At 40.3% G+C, this 20,604-nt stretch overlaps 1 protein-coding gene across 3 annotated transcripts in view; it reads right to left on the bottom strand.

Moving 5' to 3' along the window:
• The window catches only part of nkx1.2lb (NK1 transcription factor related 2-like,b), a 76,080-nt gene that overhangs the window by 13,413 nt on the left and 42,063 nt on the right, over positions 1-20,604 (bottom strand). For all 3 annotated transcript variants that reach the window (XM_057849528.1, XM_057849529.1, XM_057849530.1), the window contains one exon: positions 20,004-20,190. In XM_057849528.1, coding sequence (XP_057705511.1) covers positions 20,004-20,190 — 187 coding nt within the window. The remainder of the gene's footprint in view (positions 1-20,003; positions 20,191-20,604) is intronic.

The following is a 20,604-nucleotide window of genomic DNA, read 5'->3' as shown; positions in this document are numbered from 1 at the left end:
GGGGGCGCTAGAGCCCTATAATGGTTGGCGTGGCTAACCAGCAGATTAAAAGACTAATTTCTCGTCATCTGCGCTTTGCTAAATTGCTGTATATAGTCGAATCGTCTCAAAATATGATTCTAATTCACATAATAATCCTATTTAAGACTTTTTTTCTCGTGTCGTACGCACTTTAAATACAAACAAAAATACATGCGATTGTGGAAAAGGGGGAATAACAAATGGGTCCGTGACAGTAGGTCGACGAGGATCAATAATACTAACCTATGCGGTAGGCAGAGAGCCGATAAGACAACAAAACAAATACACTCAAATACTAGCACAATGTAGGGAATTTCAAAACAAGGGCGCCAGAGGTGTCAAATGCGCCCAGCAAGTTTATATCTCGGCACCCTTCTCTTGGATCGCCTGGGCAGTCTTGATGAGCTTGAATTGGCTGCAGTTACGACGTCGGGAACGCTCCCACAAAAGAACACGATTTGACTAACATTGTGACAGCCAATCAAAAATGGCGTAATCTATAGAATCGCACCAGTATCCCTCCCCCGCACAGACAGCGCCAGTGGGCAACACAGGACAAGGCTGTAAAAGTGTCCAATCCGCGTCGTTGCCGGGATATCTCTACTTGCGTGAAAGCAATGACGCAAGTAAATTTCACGTCACCTTACACGGGAATTTACCAGGATATGTTTGTGGAAGGGGCTTGAAAGTCCGAGCACAAACCCCCATTCAAACTGTAAATTGCCAATGTGAGAGTGAGCTTTGAAATTGGACTGTATTTATGAACAACTGTTTGCTCAACAAAACTGATTCATTACAGTCTGCCTCCTTCTTATTCAATTGTGTTGCTTAGTTTGTTTAGAGTAAATGATTCATTGAAACAATTTATATTGGCACTTTGCCCACAAGAAAAAAAATGCCAATCAGCAGTTTATTTTTATTTGATTGAACAGGACTTTAGTCTGATTTATGTACCGGGAAATTGTTATGTTTTATACTCAGAATTTCATTTAAAAATATTTTATATACTCGAAACAGTACAGTTGTAAACTACAGTTAAGTCAGGAAGCTCTAATAAAATATTATTTTGAAGGTAATAGTCATCCATATTGTCTTCATTGTCTCTTCCAACGTGACTAAAATAACGTCAAGTGAAATTGTGAAGGTAATTTAAAAAAGTGTAATTAGGATTGGATGAAAAGATTGTTTAATTAATCATCCGATTAATCGATTAGAAAAGTAATGGCCAATTTCAGCCATATCACTAACATACTCAAAAAGCAGCAAAGATGCTACCAAAAAAAGTGTGTGTGCTGGGTTGGGGTGTGTGTGCGTGTGTCGGGGGGCATTTTTCATTTCGCATACCCTTACAAAAATGGGTAGTCGCACCCCTGACTGTTGTTCTTTTATTTATGTCCCTGAAATCATGCCGAGAGGTATCATAAAGTTCATGCTGTTCACACACTGCTAAAATGAGACGCTTGTCCATGTTGACAAAGTGTTTTTTTTTCTGTACAGAAAAGATGAAAAAACAGTTATTGATTTCTCATTGTGAAAACCCAGAAAATGTACAAAATAATGCCATCCAAACAATAAGTCATGACATCGGTGACAACAAAAGCTACATTTGGACTCATTTGAACATTGCTTTTGTCTTGCGCACACAAATACTGTATCAGAATAGCTGCCTGGATAGGCCATCCATGACTTGTCGGTAAATTGGACTTTAATTTTGTTCATCTTATTGTAACAAGGTGGAAAGTTGTGGTGCCCAATTTTCCCACAGTCTCAAATGCATCATGCTTAATTGACTGCCACTCCTCCAAGGTGCACTATAAATTGGCCCATGCACAGCACCTGTGAATGAGCCACGTTGCTTGCCTTTTGCCCGAGAAGACGTAAGACCTGATGAGAACCAGCCTTTGAGCAGAGCTGGCTGCGTGAAGTACTTTTACATTTTTGTACCGATTGTGTTGAATGTTTTAACCTGTCATTGTTGTTGTTAGCAGTGACCATGTGGACTGAGGGCTGATTTGGATAGTGCTGTTTAATTAAGTTCCCTTTTTCCCTGCGTAGTCAGGTCACCCTTCTAATCAAGTTTTTGTTTGGTCAAGTTCCCTGTGCAGTTCCCTCAAATCGGGTACGTTTTAAAGAATTTAACTGAATGTGCAAATTTAGTCGTTTTCCTTTTTTTTGCCTTGATTGGGGTGTTTTCACTTGAGTTTGTTTGCAATTGCTGTGATTGTTTTTTTCAAATATTCACTCAACAATTTTAATAAGGTTTGAATAAAGCATGTTTCATTTCGATTTGTTAAAATAAACTCACCAAAATAAATGCATTGTTCACTGTTGCCACCACCTCTGCTGCTTCATTGTTTTTTGCCAGACTTGTTTCATTTTTTTACCAAGGGGCTTGCCTTGCCTGACACTTTTACAAATTGGCGTTGTCGGCAGGATCTGGCAAATAAAGCAGTGAGGCTTTATTTTAAAATTGTAGGCATTTTATTATTAAGACGATTTGAGAGCTGATGGTGTAGTACAGGGAGCTTTGATTAAACAGCAGTTGGCACGCCGTGGGACACTGTTCGAGACCCCCGGCTTTTGGCGTCACGTTGGCTTCTGGCATCCACCGCTGATGGCAGAGGGTCTGCAGCAGCTGCGAGAAAGTCTGTGAGTTGGAGTCTGAGCAGGTCCAGCTGAAACGAGAGATTCTGCCCAAGCAGGACCGACCGGAGGTGGACGAGCAGAGCACACCGGGACCTTGGACCACATCCGCTACCTGCCTTGAGAGAGGAAGCGCACCATCTTTCGAGGAACGCATGGTATTGGGATTGATGAGTGGGTTGAGGAGATCCGTGCAAGCATGCGGATTAGACATGTTGGGCTAGTAGACCAGGCCGGGTTTATTTTTGATCACTTGGAGGGCGAAGCGTGGGATGAAATCAAATACACAACTGTTGCTGAATGTGAGGGTCCTGAGACTGTTCACTATTTTAAAAGAACTTTATGGTTGTCAAAAACCTTATATTTTTCTAGAAAGCAGTTAGAGGGAGAAACTACAAGAATTCTCAAACGCATTTTTTTTTTTTTTTTAAATGGGGAAAAAGTGGTTGCCAGTGCTCCATATAGTTACAAATTCGCCTATGTTACTTCGTGATCAATTTTGTTGAAAATGTGCATAATGCTAACCTGAGAAGAGAGCTAAAACTCTTAGTTCGAGTAGACCAAATTCGTACTTTACTGGATGGCAGCTATTAACTGGGAACGTGAGGGAGGTGTGTAGAGTAGGGCAAATTTCCATTCTGTGCCTACGTTATTGTTACTCAAAGCACTAATTTACCATTGACAAGCATGTGTCCTACTGACACTGATACCCACTTAGCAGCCCTCACTGCTCTAGTACAAAATCAGGAACAGCTAGCACAGATTACAGACCCTGGCCGCTATTCAGTCGCACTCCTCGCAGCTTTCACGCCCAGATTCTGAGGTTTGCTACTGCTGTCAGCAACCAGCCCATACCGCGCGCCACTGTAAAACCCGTTTTTGGCCTAGGCCAAAAACTGTTCAGTCATCCCAGTTTGTATCAACAACTAGCACGCAACCATCGGAAAACTACCGCCCCTTATTGTCATGAGCCAGATAGTACGGCACGGGTCAGACTCATTAGGTCCCATGACAGGTGAGGAAATTGAACGTTTAGTAGCTCCATGTCCACAAGTGGCTGTTAAATTGGCTGGTGTTCCTATACAGTGCTTTTTAGATACCGGGTCAATGGTTTCAACTAACTCTGACTCAATTTCTGAGTCCTTTTCAGGCAGCATTTCCAAGATAAATTAAAGCCATTGGTTGGCATTGAGGGCTGCTAATGGTTAAGCTATTCCATATCTGGGTTATCTTGAGCCTGATATAGAAGTGGGTGGGAGAGTGATCCCAAGAGGGGGAATTTAGTAGTCAGAGACCGCAAAGACAGGTCAACGCAACCTCAACGCCAGGTATGATTGACATGAATGTGATAAAAGCGGTCTATGAGCAACTTTTTCACCAGTATGGGTCAGATTTGTTTAGCACAGCCATATTTGGATCCCTAGTTACCTGCTTTGCAGTTATGTCAAAAGGCTGAGGTACGGAGCCCAAAAACCGTTTGTTTGTGGTCGCTGATCGGTTGTAATTCCCCCAAGCAGTACTAAAATGGCGGCAGCCACTTGCTCCATGTTGGCATCCTCTTCGGGAGCTACTTTCGCTGAGCCCTTGTGCAATGGTTTTAGTCTTCCTCCTGGGCTGTTGGTGGCGCCCTCCCTGGTAAATGTTGTTCGAGGGATGACGTATGTACCAGTAGTAAATATCTGTGCATTTCCTGTTACGTTTAAATCTCGTTGTCCCTTGGCCTTAGTAAGCCCAGTGGAGGTAGTGAGTTTACCCTCAGGATTGCATTAAGTCCCTGACGACCGCACTTCAGTCATTGCTACCGTTCAGTCACATACAGCAGAGGGTTCAGTACGGGCGAAAATACATGGGCTTGATTTATCAGTATTATCGGCAGCAGAGCAGTTAAAAGTCAGGTCATTGTTGACAAAGTATGAATCGTTATTTTCCGCATTTGAAGGTGACCTCGGTTGTACTGGGCTTTTATCTCACGATATCCCCCTTTTGGATAGTGTACCCCGTGCGTCAGCGTCATAAACAAATACCGCTGTCTAAATGCGAATCTGTTAAAGCCCATATTAATCAGTTGCTAGATACACAGGTGATCCGGGAGAGCAGCAGCACCTATGCTTCCCCTATTCTTATCGTACGCAAGAGGGATGGCAGCCTGCGCTTGTGTGTAGATTATCGTCAGCTGATTAAAAAAAAAAAAAACTGGAAGGATGCGTTTCTGCTGCCCCATATTGAGGAATCATAGGACTCTCTATCAAGAGCTCAGTGGTTCACAACTCTGGACTTAGCCCGTGGCTATAATCAAGTGCCAGTGACAGAAAGCGATAAGCAAAAGACTGCTTTCTGCACCCCCTTTGGGTTATTCGAATTCAATCGAATGCCCTTTGGACTATGTTATGCGCCCGGAACTTTCCAGAGACTCATGGAGCGGATGTTTGGCGCACAGCACGGGCAGTCGTTGTTGCGGTACTTGGACAACATAATTGTCTTCTCTTCCACTGATGATGAACATATAAAACGGCTTGAAGTTGTGTTAAGCTGGCTGAAGCAAGAGTGACTAAAAGTAAGGTTAGAGAAATGTGTTCTTTAAAAGAGAAGTGCAATACCTAGGACATCGCATATCGAGAGAAGGGGTGTCAACAGACCCTGAAAAGATCTCCGCAGTTTCAAATTGGCCCCACCCTACCCCGGTGACAGAGCTGAGGTCTTTCAAAGGCTTCGCCAGCTATTACCGAAGGTTTGTGGAAGGAATAACAAAGCTGGCTGCCCCCTCCACGAAGTGGTCACAGAGCTCTCTGGCTCCAACAGGCAAGGGAGACAAAGACCAAGACCCAATTTGAGTGATGCCTGGTCGGAGGAATGCGAGGAGAGCTTCAAGGAACTGAAGTCTCGACTTGTGAGTGGACCTATCCTTGCTTTTTCTGACTATTCTCTCCCCTTTATTCTCGAGGTAGATGCCAGACACTGGGGATTTGGAGCAGTCCTCTCACAGGAGCAGGGAGGAAAAGTGAGGCCTATGCCATTTGCAGTCACCCTTATGCAGAGAAACTACAGCTCCATGAAATTGGAGATGGCTGCCATGAAGTGGGCTATGGCAGAGAAGTTTAAAGATTACCTCTTGGGCCATCACTGCACTGTGTGGACAGACAACAATCCTCTGAGCCACTTGGAAACTGCCAAACCCGGCACGACAGAGCAGCGCTGGATTGCCAAACTGTCAATCTTTGACTACAGTGAGGTGCGGGCCAGGGCGTATTAATAGGAATGCAGATGCTCTTTCCAGACAGAAAGCCAGCCATGGCACGACCTACCTGGCACCCAGCTTCCCGAGTCCCTCATAGAGCACGTGGGTCAGCAGCTACCAGAGGCCACCCAGTCAGCCGTCACTGCCCTTCCATCCCGCAGCTGGAGGACTTGAGCATCCTCCTGCAATCGGACCCTTCCATTGCAGCGTTCTTAAATTACTGGAGCCAGCAAAGAGTACCAAATCGAGCGGAGCAGGAGAAATTGACTCCTCAAGCACGGGGTCTTGTGAAGCAGTGGCAGCGGATTGTGCAAAGGGAGGGCGCTGTTGTATCGTCACCAGCTGTGGCCAGATGGTGCTGAAGAGGTCTTCCAGTTGTTATTACCGGACAGCCTGCAGGAAGTGTTGCAGGATCTGCACCAGAACCATGGCCATCAAGGGATCCAACGGACAACTGAAGTGGTGCGGCAGCGTTGTTATTGGCCGGGATGGATCACACCATTAAGGAATGGTGTCAGAACTGTGAGCGCTGTGCTGTGGCTAAAAGCAACAAACCAAAAATCCATGCTTCCTTGGGCCATCTAATGGCAGCCAGACCAAACAAAGTGCTCGCAATTGATTTTACACTGCTGGAACCAGGCCATGATGGACGTGAGCTGGTGATGATCATGACGGTCATCTTCTCAAAGTTCCCACAGGCGGTGCCCACCCGCGATCAGAAACCCCCACAGTGGCAGAGACATTGGTCAAGGAGTAGTTCTTTCGTTTTGGCGTCCCAGCACGAATACACTACAGACCAGGGAAGGAACTTTGAAAGCGCTTTGGTCCAACAGCTGTGTGCTCTCTAAGGCATTCAGAAGAGTCACACCACACCATATCACCCGGAGGGCAACGGCCAATGTGAAAGGTTCAACCGCACCCTGCATAATCTGCTGCGCACCCTTCCGCCTGAAGAGAAGAGGAACTGGCCCAATCATCTTCCACACTTGGTGTTTCATTACAATGCCACTTTCCATCAGTCTACTGGCGAGTCACCCCATCTGCTGATGTTCGGACAAAAGCCAAACTTACCTGTTGATTTCCTTCTGGAAAGGCTACCAGAAATGGAAGCAGGGAGATTGTCTGACTGGGTAGCAGAGCATCAGCGCCGCATGGACTTGGCCATGGGTGTTGCCTAGCACTGATTGAAGTCTGCAGCCCAACAAAGGAAAGACATGACAGCATGGCCATGAGTAAACCATTAAAGGAGAGTCAACAAGTGTATTTGCGTGACGTAGTTGTAGGCCGCAGAAAAATTCAAGATGCCTACAGTTCAATCATCTACAAGGTGGCGAAGGTCCCTGGTCCAGGCGAGGTGGTCTACTCGATTGCCCCAGCGGATAGGCTCCATCAGGTGAAGCAAGTACATCAAACTGCCCTTCCTGCTGCAGAAGTGGACCAAGCAGTTTGGCCTGATTGTGAATGGTGGTCAATGACCCCTGTGATCTTGATGATGATGAAACAAGGTGTAACAAGGAGGAAAGTTGGGGTGCCCAATTTTCCCCAGTCTCAAATCCATCATGCTTAATTGACTGCCACTCCTCCAAGGTGTACTATAAATTGGCCCATGCACAGCACCTGTGAATGAGCCAGGTTGCTTGCCCTATACCCTTGAAGACCTGAGACCCGATGAGAACCAGCCTTTGAGCAGAGCTGTCTGCGTGACGTACTCTTACATTTTTGTACCCGATTGTGTTGAATGTTTTAACCTGACGTTGTTGTTCTTAGCAGTGACCATGAGGACTGGGGGCTGATTTGGCCACGGCTTTTTAATTAAGTTCCCTTTTTCCGCGTGTAGTCGGGTCAGTTTTAATCAAGTTTCTGTTTGGTCAAGTTCCCAGTGTATTTCACTCAAATCGGTGATTGTTGTTGTTTTTTTCTCTCAAATATTCACTCAACAATTTTAAGAAGCATGTTTTTATTTTTTATTGTTAAAATAAACTCGCCTAAATAAATTGTTCACTGTTGCCATCACCTCTGCTGCTGCATAATTTTTGCCAGACCTGTGTTTTATTTGATACCAAGGGGCTTGCCTTGCCCGACACGGTTACATTTTTTTTCTTTGGTAAATGGTGTTATACTTGTATAGCGCTTTTCCACCTTTCAAGGCACTCAAAGCGCTTTACACTACATCGCCATCTACCTACTTGTGACGCAACACCAGGAGCAATGTGGGGTTCAGTATCTTGCTCAAGGATACTTAGGTGAGTTCATCAGGGCAGAGAATTGAACCCACAGCCTCTGGGTTGGCGGACAACTACTCTACCACTGAGCCACGCCACCCCCTCCCACTTTGTGTTTTCTTTTGCTTGAAAGTGTCCTCATGTTTTCAAAATATGTGGATTCGAACTGTGTGGAAATATCGGTGCTATTTTTGTCTGTCTGTTGAAAAATTTTTATTACTGTCATATTTCAAAATGGGTTAGACTTTGTCTAATTTTCGTCGACAAATACTGAAGCAGTTTTAGTAAACAAATAATGTTTGTTGGTAAAAAATGTAAAGGTTTTAGTGAAAAAACTTCCAGCTATTTTGATAGAATGTATGCAAACCGTTATAAATAATCTGATTAATTTTCCATTTCATTGCCCTTTCTCGCATTAATTCAACAAGCTTGTTCTTTTTTTGTTGTTCCAGAAAACGTGCGTTCAAACCAATCAGAGCTAACTACTGCTGATTACAGGTCAGTATTTCAGCCATTTGAAGGGACAACTAAATCTAGGGTGGTTTGCTGCGCCTATTGACGCAACTCGTCAGACACAGATACACTGTTGACATTGGGCAGAACGCCGTGGAATAAATAACAAATATCGGTGGAAAGGGAGGGCGCTACACAAGCACTTGGGCTCGTTGTTAACACTTGTGTATGCAAATCTGACGTTAGTAGATTGTTTTCTTCTTGAAGATGCATGTGTGGCTGCCTGGCAGTTTAATTATTTATAATAAAATATAGGGTTTTGACAGTTGCCGTCATATTTTCGGGATCAAAGCACCGTTCCGGCCCACTTTCACCCCTGATGACTACCTTTTTTAAAAACCACATGTGTATATCCAAACTACCGAACGCAACACTTCTTCCTATGATGATATGCACTCACCAGCAAACCAGAGCATTGTTAACAATTTATTATACCGACCTGGATGCCACGGACTGTAAACATTAAGAGGATGCTGCTATGATAAAGCAAATGCTATGTTAATGCTACAGGTTACACTCAGTGTGTAATCATTCAGCACGATCTTCAGTGGCTAAAGAAACATTGCTTATCTCTTCCTAAGATGAAAAGGCCAAACTTACCATGTGTTTCAAAACAAGCCTAGCTTGAATAACACTGTTCAGTGTGTGTGTGTGTGTGTGTGTGTGTGAGGAGCGCAGCACGTCACATGAGTGACACAACCAAACATGGCGAGGATGTAGGGTGACTTACTTATAATAAACAAATGTCGCGCATCGTTAACATATGTCAGAAACTGTCGCATTTTCATCTCGTTCTCGTCTCATCAGACGAAAATTAGCCATCATCTTATCATGTTGCCCAAGACACATTTTTAGCTCGTTATCATCACGTTGTTGTCATGAAAAATATGTTCGTCAGAGACTTGTTTTTATTATCGTCATCGTTGACGAAAACAACAAAGGTAAATATTGGAGCAGAAAATATCGGCCGATGAAAGCATTTTAAATTTCTATCGGATAATATTGATATAGATTTTTCATGATCTGTTTTGGGCCAATATGGATATGGCAGTTGTCATGTCCACTTGCCTGTGTTTTCGGTATTTTGACGCCCCCTGCTGGTTCTAAATGTAATTTGTTTTGAATCGTTCCAGCCCTTTCTACTGGCGTCAACATACAGCGGCTCATTGCGAATAGAAAGCTCTAAATGGATGCGCTAACGTCTGCAGCCAGTGCACTATATCGCAGTTCTTGCCATCTCACCACAGTGTTCTCACGTATTTAAGCATGGCTTATAAATTATATTCCTCCTTTGTTTCATATTCATGAGCGTTGTGTAGTATATTGGAGATGTGTACATTTCATTTTGTTTGCATTTGTGCTAAAATGTGGTGACATTTTATTACTTGCAAGCTGTTGTACCAGTTGCTATTCAAATGACACTTGGTGTATACTTTGATTTATTTGTGACTGTATTTCATATAATATTGACACATACTGTTGTTTTTAATTTTATGAAAAAAAAAGTAAGTGCTCTTGTCAAAGATGACCACACTAAAGCCAATTTTTTCCTCCGGCATCTGACTTCTCTTTAGAGCTTTATTTGATCGCTATCTTTCCATTTGTATACCCCCCCACACACTGAGGACAAAAAAGGTGCCCTATTAGCACTGTGCACTTGCACATGATTTAAAAAAACAACTTATACCACTATTTTGATTTCAACACTAAATATAATGGTACAATTATAGGCACCTTTTCCCATAACTTCAGTTCAGTTGTTGTTACATTATTAGAGCATCCAGTGGGGCATCACAGTGCAATTAGCCATAGTCATGTATTAGCCAAGTCCACCACCGCATATTCTGTTTGAATTCGGTATCTGATTTGACTTTTAAAAAGTCATTATCTGACAACCCTAGTAAATATATATTTCTCCTAATTGCTGGCTCAACGGTGGCTGAGTGGTTAGCACGTCCGCCTCGCAGTTCTGAGATCAAGGGTTCAATCCCGGGCTTCGGCCTTCCTGTGTGGAGTTTGCATGTTCTCCCTGTGCCTGCGTGGGTTTCCTCCGGGAAACCCTGTATGTCTCCTGGTGCCCTGCGACTGGCTGGCAACCAGTTCAGGGTGTCCCCTGCCTACTGCCCATAGTTAGCTGGGATAGGCTCCAGCACCTCCGCGACCCTCGTGAGGAAAAAGCGGCATGGAAAATGAATGAATGAATGCTGGCTCAACGTGTAGATTTGTACTAATTGTATACTGTATACATGCATATAAATACACATACTGTAGTGCACAGTGTATATTCATTAAAAAAAATATATATATTAGGGCTGTCAAAATTATCGCGTTAACGGGCGTTAATTAATTTTTTAAATTAATCACGTTAAAATATTTGACGCAATTAACGCACTAGGCCCGCTCAGACAGATTTAAATGTCAGTACAGTGAAAGGCCAACTTGTTAATTGTGTTTTATGGAGTTTTTCCGCCCTCTGCTGGCGCTTGGGTGTGACTTGCATATGTTATGTGGCGTAATGTCGCCCTCTGCTGGCGATTCAGTGCAGCTGATTATTTGGGTTTCGGCGCGCTTTTCTGACGTGATTATATGTCGACGCGAACTCACACTAATAGACAGTGCTATTCAGACCAGCTAACGTCCGCATCCAGTATTCAGTGGCAGTTCTCATAGCCCCATCACACTGTTTGTGTCTAATACATGCATCGCTTGTGAGTTATATTCCTCCTTTGTTTATATTCATGAGCATTAGATAGTTATTGATGATGTGTATTTGAATTTGTTCACATATATGGTGAAATGCAGTTACATTGTTAGATGCTTGTGAGCTAATTGGCTAGTGCTACTGCTCAAATGGACACGTGTGTGTACATTTTATGTTATTTTGTGATTTATGCAAGTTATTGACACATTGCCTTGTTATTTTCAGTTTTACAAAAATACAAGAAACGTGCTCCTGTCTAAAAGAGATGACTTCAGTAAAGCCCATGCAACTTTGCCACACCGTCTGATTTCTTTTTGGAACTTATGTTCGCTATCTGTCAGTTTGTGTACTCACACACATTGAGGACAGAATATGGCTACTAGTTTATTTTTTGATTGAAAATTTTACAAATTTTATTAAAACGAAAACATTAAGAGGCGTTTTAATATAACATTTCTATAACTTGTACTAATATTCATCTTTTAAGAACTACAAGTCTTTCTATCCATGGATCACTTTAACAGAATGTTAATAATGTTAATGCCATCTTGTTGATTTATTGTTATAATAAACAAATACAGTCCTTATGTACCGTATGTTGAATGTATATATCCATCTTGTCTTATCTTTCCATTCCAACAATAATTTACAGAAAAATATGGCATATTTTATAGATGGTTTGAATTGCGATTAATTGCGATTAATTACGATTAATTAATTTTTAAGCTGTAATTAACTCGATTAAAAATTTTAATCGTTTGACAGCCCTAATATATATATATATATATAGACAGTGGGGCAAATAAGTACTTAGTCAACCACTAATTGTGCAAGTTCTCCCACTTGAAAATATTAGAGAGGCCTGTAATTGTCAACATGGGTAAACCTCAACCATGAGAGACAGAATGTGGAAAAAAATAAACCCAGAAAATCACATTGTTTGATTTTTAAAGAATTTATTTGCAAATCATGGTAGAAAATAAGTATTTGGTCAATACCAAAAGTTCATCTCAATACTTTGTTATGTACCCTTACTTGGCAATAACGGAGGCCAAACGTTTTCTGTAACTCTTTACAAGCTTTTCACACACTGTTGCTGGTATTTTGACCCATTCCTCCATGCAGATCTCTAGAGCAGTGATGTTTTGGGGCTGTCGTTGAGCAACACAGACTTTCAACTCCTTTCACAGATTTTCTATGGGGTTGAGATCTGGAGACTGGCTAGGCCACTCCAGGACCTTGAAATGCTTCTTACGAAGCCACTCCTTTGTTACCCTGGCTGTGTGTTTGGGATCATTGTCATGCTGAAAGACCCAGCCACGTCTCATCTTCAATGCCCTTGCTGATGGAAGGAGATTTTCACTCAAAATCTCTCGATACATGGCCCCATTCGTTCTTTCCTTTACACAGATCAGTCGTCCTGGTCCCTTCGCAGAAAAACAGCCCCAAAGCATGATGTTTCCACCCCCATGCTTCACAGTGGGTATGGTGTTGATCGGATGCTCACTGTTCTTGTTATCATTTTGACGCCACGGGGTGAGATCTTGCATGGAGCCCCAGATCGAGGGAGATTATCAGTAGTCTTGTATGTCTTCCATTTTCTAATAATTGCTCCCACAGTTGATTTCTTTACACCAAGCGTTTTACCTATTGCAGATTCAGTCTTCCCAGCCTGGTGCAGGTCTACAATTTTGTCTCTGGTGTCCTTCAACAGCTCTTTGGTCTTGGCCATAGTGGAGTTTGGAGTGTGACTGACTGAGGTTGTGGACAGGTGTCTTTTATACCAATAATTAGTTAAAACAGGTGCCATTAATACAGGTAACGAGTAGAGCCTCGTGAGACCTCGTCAGACCTCGTTAGAAGTTAGACGTCTTTGACAGCCAGAAATCTTGCTTGTTTGTAGGTGACCAAATATTTATTTTTCACTAATTTGGAAATAAATTCTTTAAAAGTCAAACTACGTGATTTTCTGTTTTTTTTCCTCCACATTCTGTCACTCATGGTTGAGGTTTACCCATGTTGACAATTACAGGCCTCTCTAAACTTTTCAAGTAGAACTTGCAAAATTGGTGGTTGACTAAATACTTATTTGCCCCACTGTGTGTGTGTACAGTATATATAATATATATATATATAAATATATATAAATATATATATTTATATATATATATATAACCTTGAATGAGATGGAGCAGAAAGAAAATATTTTTTTTCTGTCGGAAATTGAATTTATGAACAACTTTTATTTGCCAGGACTGTTTGGAAAATGTTTGGTACAGATATTGTACGTTATACAATATCTGTTTCCTGAGGGAATCCTGTAAAACATTTCCTCCATTTAGAAATATTTCTACTGGATAAATGTAAGGCGTACTTTAGTGCAGTCCTTCTCAAATGGTGGGTTGGGCACCCCTGGGGAGGCATGGTGCGATGCCAGGGGAGGTCCACGTGTAACCTAAGGCAAAATGTTTTTTTTTTTTGCTGTACTAGAAAGAACTGTACAGCAGATGGTAGTTTCAATTTCTTGTTTTTACTGCTGTATACAAAGCAATATGAAATACAGTGAACAAATCCTCAACGGACAACATGAAAAAATATTTTGTGGATAAAAGAAGCGTAGAGAGACCGATAGACTCATGGATAATGAGACAGCGAAAAGTCACTTGAAAGCTACGAGCAGGAAATATGACAAAGTGCATTATGCGCTTGCCTTCACTGGTACTATGATGGGAGATGGGCAGCAGCCAACACGAGACTTAGCCACCTACCATAGACTTCACTATCAGTTGAAGGGACACTGGGCCGATCCGTAGAGGGCCTATTTAAAAAAAGTTTCAAAAAAATTCAAATATTTTCAAAACTAAAGCCACTAGCAACCTAAGACCAAAACAGGCACCTCCCTTCGGCATATATGAGTCTCCATGAGCATCGGCATCAAAAAATTCAAAGTCGTTCCATACTGAAATCCTGATTATTTTATAAAGTATAAAAAAAAATTAAAATGGCTCTAAAATTCTCAGATTTTACGCTAGATGCACAAAAATCACCAGTTGCAGAGATAATCACCCATATTTTCAGGATCAATAGCAATATTTAACATATGTTTTTGCCAGAAATAGCAACCTAAATGTCATGTGTAGAGATAGAAAATCCAACATGGTGGTCGTCACAAAACAAATAGCATTTTAAGTTGAAAATTCTTTTAAATAAATGCTTAAATCGTGGAATATCTTTACATATGAACATAAAACAGTCTAGATTCTTGGTTAAAAGCAAAAACAGGCCGTGATAGTTCATTTTACGTAAATATTTCAAGCAAAAGTTACGGTTTTGTGTAATCCAACATGGCAGCCGCCACGAAACAGAAAGCTTATAATTTGAAAAATCTTGAAAATAAATGTTTGAATTGCAGAATTTCTATAGATATGGACGTAAAACAGTAGATTCTTTGTTAAAAGCAAGAATCGGGCAGTTATCATTGATTTTATATAAATACAGTATTTCGAGCAAAGTTACAGTATTATGTAATCCAACATGGAGGCCATCACGAAACCGCTTTTTCAGTGGAAAATTCTTGTAAATAAATGCTTAAATCACAGAATTTCAAAAAACCTGGCAGTTATCATTTATTTTACGTAAATACAGTATTTCAAGCCATAGTTACACCAATTTTATCCATTGATTTTTTTTTTTTTTTCTTTTCCACAATGTTTCGAAGTGCATGCTTGGTGCTACTTGATATAATAATTATAGTGAATCCTGGACCAAATCATTCTTGAGACACTCCTGCCTGCTTGTAGGCAGTAAAACCTTAGTCCTGTTTCCACCTAAATCAACTGATGGTGGAATCTATACACCTACACAGCTGACCAAAAGTATTGGCACCCATGCAATTCTGTCAGATAATGGTCAATTTCCCCCAGAAAAGTATTGCAATTACTGCTTTAGGAGTAATATCTTAATTTATTTTGCTTGCAATGAAAAAAAAAAAAAAAGAGAATGGAAAAAAATTAATGAAATCATTATCATTTTACACAAAACTCCAAAAATGGGCCGGACAAAAGTATTGGCACCCTTTGAAAAATCATGTGATGCTTCTCTAATTTGTGTAATTAACAGCACCTGTTTCTTACCTGTGGCACATAACAGGTGGTGGCAATAACTACACACTTGCAGCCAGTTAAAATGGATTAAAGTTGACTCAAACTCTGTCCTGTGTCGTGTGTGTACCACATTGAGCATGGAGAAAAGAAAGAAGACCGAAGAAATGTCTGAGGACTTGAGAAGCAAAATTGTGAGGAAGCATGGGCAATCTCAAGACTACAAGTCCATCCCCAAAGACCTGAATGTTCCTGTGTCTGCCGTGCGCAGTGACATCAATAAGTGTAAAGCACCGTGTCTAACCTCCCTAGATGTGGACGGAAAAGAAAAACTGACGAGAGATTTCAATGAAAGATTGTGCAGAGAAAGAAGAAATAAAGAACCTCGACTAACATCCAAACAATTTCTGTCCTGCAGTCCGAGGGGACAACGGTGTCCACCCGTACTATCTGTCGGCGTCTGAATGAAAAGGGACTCTATGGTAAATAATCAGGAAGACCCCACTTCTGACCCAGAGACATAAAAAAGCCAGGCTGGAGTTTGCCAAAACTTACCCGAGAAAGGCAAAAAGGTCTTGGAAGAATGTTCGCTGGTCAGATGAGACAAAAGTAGAGCTTTTTGGGGAAAGGCATCAACATAGTGTTTAGAGGGAAAAACGAGGCCTTCAAAGAAAAGAACACGGTCCCAAACATGGCGGAGGTTCCCTGATATTTTGGAGTTGCTACCTCTGGCACTGGACTGCTTGATCGTGTGCATGACATTATGAAATCTGACGACTACCAACAAATTTTGCAGCATAATGTAGGGCCCAGTGTGAGAAAGCTGAGTCTCATTCAGAGGTCACGGGTCTTCCAGTAGGACAATGACCCAAAACACACTTCAAAAAGCACTAGAAAATGGTTTGAGGGAGAGCACTGGAGACTTCCAAAGTGGCCAGCAATGAGTCCAGACCTGAATCCCGTAGAACACCCGTAGAGAGCTCTGAAATTGGCACCCTTCAAATCTAAGAGACCTGGAGCAGTTTGTCAAAGAAAAATGGTCTAAAATTTCAGCAGAGCATTGTAAGAAACTCATTGATAGATTCCGGAAGTGGTTGTTCGCCGTTATTGTGTCTAAAGGTTGTGTTACCAAGTATTAGTCTGAGGGTGCCAATACTTTTGTCCGGCCCATTTTTGGAGTTTTGCGTAAAATGATAATGATTTAATATTTTTTTTAAATTCTTTTGTGTTTTTTCATTGTAACCAAAATAAATAAAGATATTACTACCAAAGCATTTGTAATTGCAATTATTTTCTGGGAGAAATTGAGCATTATCTGACAGAATTGCAGGGGTTCCAATACTTTTGGCCTGCAGTGTACATACAGTATATTACACCTAAATCATGCTTATATTGTTTGCTGGTTTTAAAAAAAAAAATTTTTTTTTAATGAAACATGATGCACAGTGTAGTGCCAAAAATCTTTCTGTATTTCTAACAAACAATTATGCCATTTATAGTCATAGCAGGGGGTGTAAAAAAAGTTTTCATTCTAGGAAAGGTGTAATAGAAAATAATTAAGAAGCACTGCGTTCTTTTCTCTAATTTTAGATGTTGATATGGAACCTTATTTCAAGTGGTTACACACAACTGCTTTAAGTAACTATTAAGTTGTGTAGTTAAATGAAAAATGCCGAAATGATTTAAGTAAGACTTATGAACTTCTTGAACAAGTTAAGCAGTTCCTATATTCAAACCTTTTACATGCACAATGTGTAACCACCTTTTGTTGTCTTACAATGGGAGTGTTAATTTTAAATAATATTCATTGTAATGTTATATTCTGGCTGACTGGGTGACCCTATTGCAGCCATTGGGCCTAACTGGCAAACATACGCTACTGTTGCGCTCACGAGCGGTAATATAAGGACTTTGCATCACTTAAGTAAGCATAGGAGTCAGGCTCACAAATATATGGTTTTTCAACCGAACACACTTCAGCTATTTACAGACAACACTACTTACAATCGTGGTGTCACTTCACCCACAAGTCTTTGCGCCTGCTACATGCACTTAACCTGAGTGTGACTGATAAACTCTGCTAGCACATTTAACTCTGCCGGGGTTGTCTGTGTTCAACTCACTTAATTGACACCGCGCCAAGAGCGATCTTAACACTGCTAGTGTTCAAACAACACCCAAATCGACTCAAAAATAACTTACACTAAAAAAATCAACTCCAGAGATTTTGCTGTGTACGGCAACCTCAGAGGGACAAAAGTCATACAATTTGTACAATCATGTTACATATATATTAAGCAATGCTTTTGTTGTGTTTTACTTGACTCTCTTACATGATAAATACAACAATGAATTCAGTAATTTGTAAAAACACAAAGCTAATATGTATATATAATGAAAAACACCCTTTAATTTTATTTAATTTAATCATAAGTATTTTATTTTACTCTCTACATGATATATGCAACTATGGATTCAGCAATTTGTAAAAACAAAGCCAATTCATATGTGTATATACAATCAAAAACATCTATTTAAAAGCTAGAATAGTGCATGTGCATTTTTTGTGAGTGTACCTTTACATCAATCATCAATGACTTTATTTCAATGTTAAGGAATTCCTTTGGAAAATGGATACTATAAGTAAAATATGGCATTAAAAAAGGCCATATTTTATTTATAGCACTATACATGGTACTTGTAATACTTAAAAAAGTTGACCAAATCATCAATATAATTTTACATATTGTCACAAATTGTACCATTTTCTTTCATTAGTTACTGTTTAGATCATTTCCAAGCTTTTAGGTCCTGATCTGTTAAATTGCATCCCATTTGTTATCTCTTCACATTGAAATAGTCCTTAATCATCCAGTTGTACTTGGTTTATTGATAGAAGTTACTCAAAATCACCAATTCAAGAGCAGCCATATATTTTTTACGCTCGTTTTTGGTGGTAAAGGGCTGTGCTGTAATAATCCGTTTATTCACGTAAAGAATACAATTGTGACATAATCGACAGCACAAGTTTTGCCATTGTACTGAACATGGCACTGAAACCAAATGTGCTTTCGTCATTCAGACAATGTACAATACGGCAACATTTATTTAACCATCAAAACGGGTACTCACTTCTGAAGGCGCTAGTAACACTTAGATTAATTTTAATGATGTATTGATGCTTGCAGACCATTGAGCAATACTGCTTTATTCTGAGAGGTCTGTTTTGCTCCTTTATGAAAGCAGAAACATGATACAGTATTGGTAAATTATTTTGTAAATTTCTATTCAAGAGAAATTCTGAGTGTAGATTTGTAGAAACACCACCTCTAATTTTCACTCTCATCTTGAGCCTTGCCATTCCCAATAAAATAATTCAAGGTTTGTTTCTATTTTGTTATTTTTTTACACATCCCGGCACGCGCACGCGCACCCAGCCCCCCCCAGCCCCCAACCACACACACACCGTTATTTAAACGTTTTACTTGAATTTGATGCACGAGACCGTGATATTAAAGTTGTGTCTAAGCACCTCCTTGTATCTGTTTCAAATTTTGAAGTAAGGCCACATTGCGGCCTGTTTTGAGAAAGCCCAACGCAATGACGCACATAGGCCTGAGCGACACATCATACCTCATCTTTGGTTGGTAGCAGTGCGCACATATTTAATACTTGTAGTTGCGTATTAATCGGTTTTTATATTGAATTATTAATCTGACCCTGCCACCCCAATTTCCAGTTTTAACAGCATTTTTGCATTTCCCCCCCAGGCCCCACATTAGAGGGATTCTGGAAATGAAATTTCATTACAACGCAACATTCTTATACATGCACATTACAATGGTCCAGCCTTTTTTCAAACAAATTAAAAGTATACGCCGGAGCAATCGTTGCATCTGCTGTTTTCACAAGAAAGTATCATTTGTTCGATTAACATTGGCCCCAACATAAAGGTATTTTGCGTCTATGACATACACATTCAAACTAATGTACGTAATACATCGTATAGCCTGCAATGCAAGCCGTTTCGTGACAACAATTCAAATACAGAAAACTGGTGGATTCGGTCTACTTCTTCCTCATATTAATGAATGCTCGGTTAATGACGACAAACTGAAAATATCAACAAATCATTTTCATGGTTAGTGGCCAGACAGTATAATATTTCGATTAAATTTTTTTTTAAAAATATATATTATGAAGAAAGCAAACACATTGTAAATCGATTTTTATTTAATACGGATTAAAACGGCGTCAGTAATTCTCCATATAATTTTTCTCATAGAAATTGATATCATTTAATTATTATTTTGGTTTAAAAATGGTCCATAATTAATTAATAATTAGAAGAGTAATTATATAGATTCTAAGAAAAATTATATGTATCAATTTGTGTACTCATTATATATATATCAACGTACATCATGACTGAATTTCAAACAGCTATTTGCCTCGGTTTTCGCTTTTCTTCAATTAGAAATAACGACCGTACAATGGAATGAAAAATCAAACATAAAACATTTAAAATAAAAGCAATTGTTGACCAATAAAAGTAAAATTGGACTTACTGCTGTGGTATTCGTGTCCGCCGTAAATACCCGTATCGGGCTCCAGCAGACCCGCTTCGCAATCCCCTCTTAGGTTGTGCTCGTCCGGGTGGCCGCTCTGGAGCTGGAATCGCCGACTGCTGGTGAATTTATTGGGGTCCAGAATGTCTAAGACGGAGAATGAGGTTGTCCGGTGTACGGTGGGACCCTGGAAAAACAAGTAAAAAACTTAAAAAAATAAAATAAAATAAATAATAATAATAAAAATAAAAAAGGCAACCTTTCTCTTACGAATTTTCGAACGTAAACTCGTGACTTCATTCATAATTTGCTCGTCGTTTTAGTCGACAAGTGCAAGATGATTTAAAATTTGGGACCAATTTATACAATAATTATCTATACCTTAAAATGTTTAATGCACATTTCGTTTTGTTTTAACGTCTCACAACATCATTTCCCTCGGCCATTAAAAAAAAAAAAAAAAAAGACAACAAACAAAACAATACCAATGAACAAAAAAGACAAGAATGGTGTTAGATAGATAGATATGCAATCCACTCTTGTGCATTAAAAAAACAAACACGTTTTTCATGATTCATCTAAACGGCGCAATTTCGATAAT

Source organism: Corythoichthys intestinalis, chromosome 11, assembly GCF_030265065.1.
Source record: "Corythoichthys intestinalis isolate RoL2023-P3 chromosome 11, ASM3026506v1, whole genome shotgun sequence".
NCBI lineage: Eukaryota > Metazoa > Chordata > Actinopteri > Syngnathiformes > Syngnathidae > Corythoichthys > Corythoichthys intestinalis.
The sequence above is the reverse complement of the archived record's forward strand: the minus strand, read 5'-3'. Positions and strand labels throughout refer to the sequence as shown.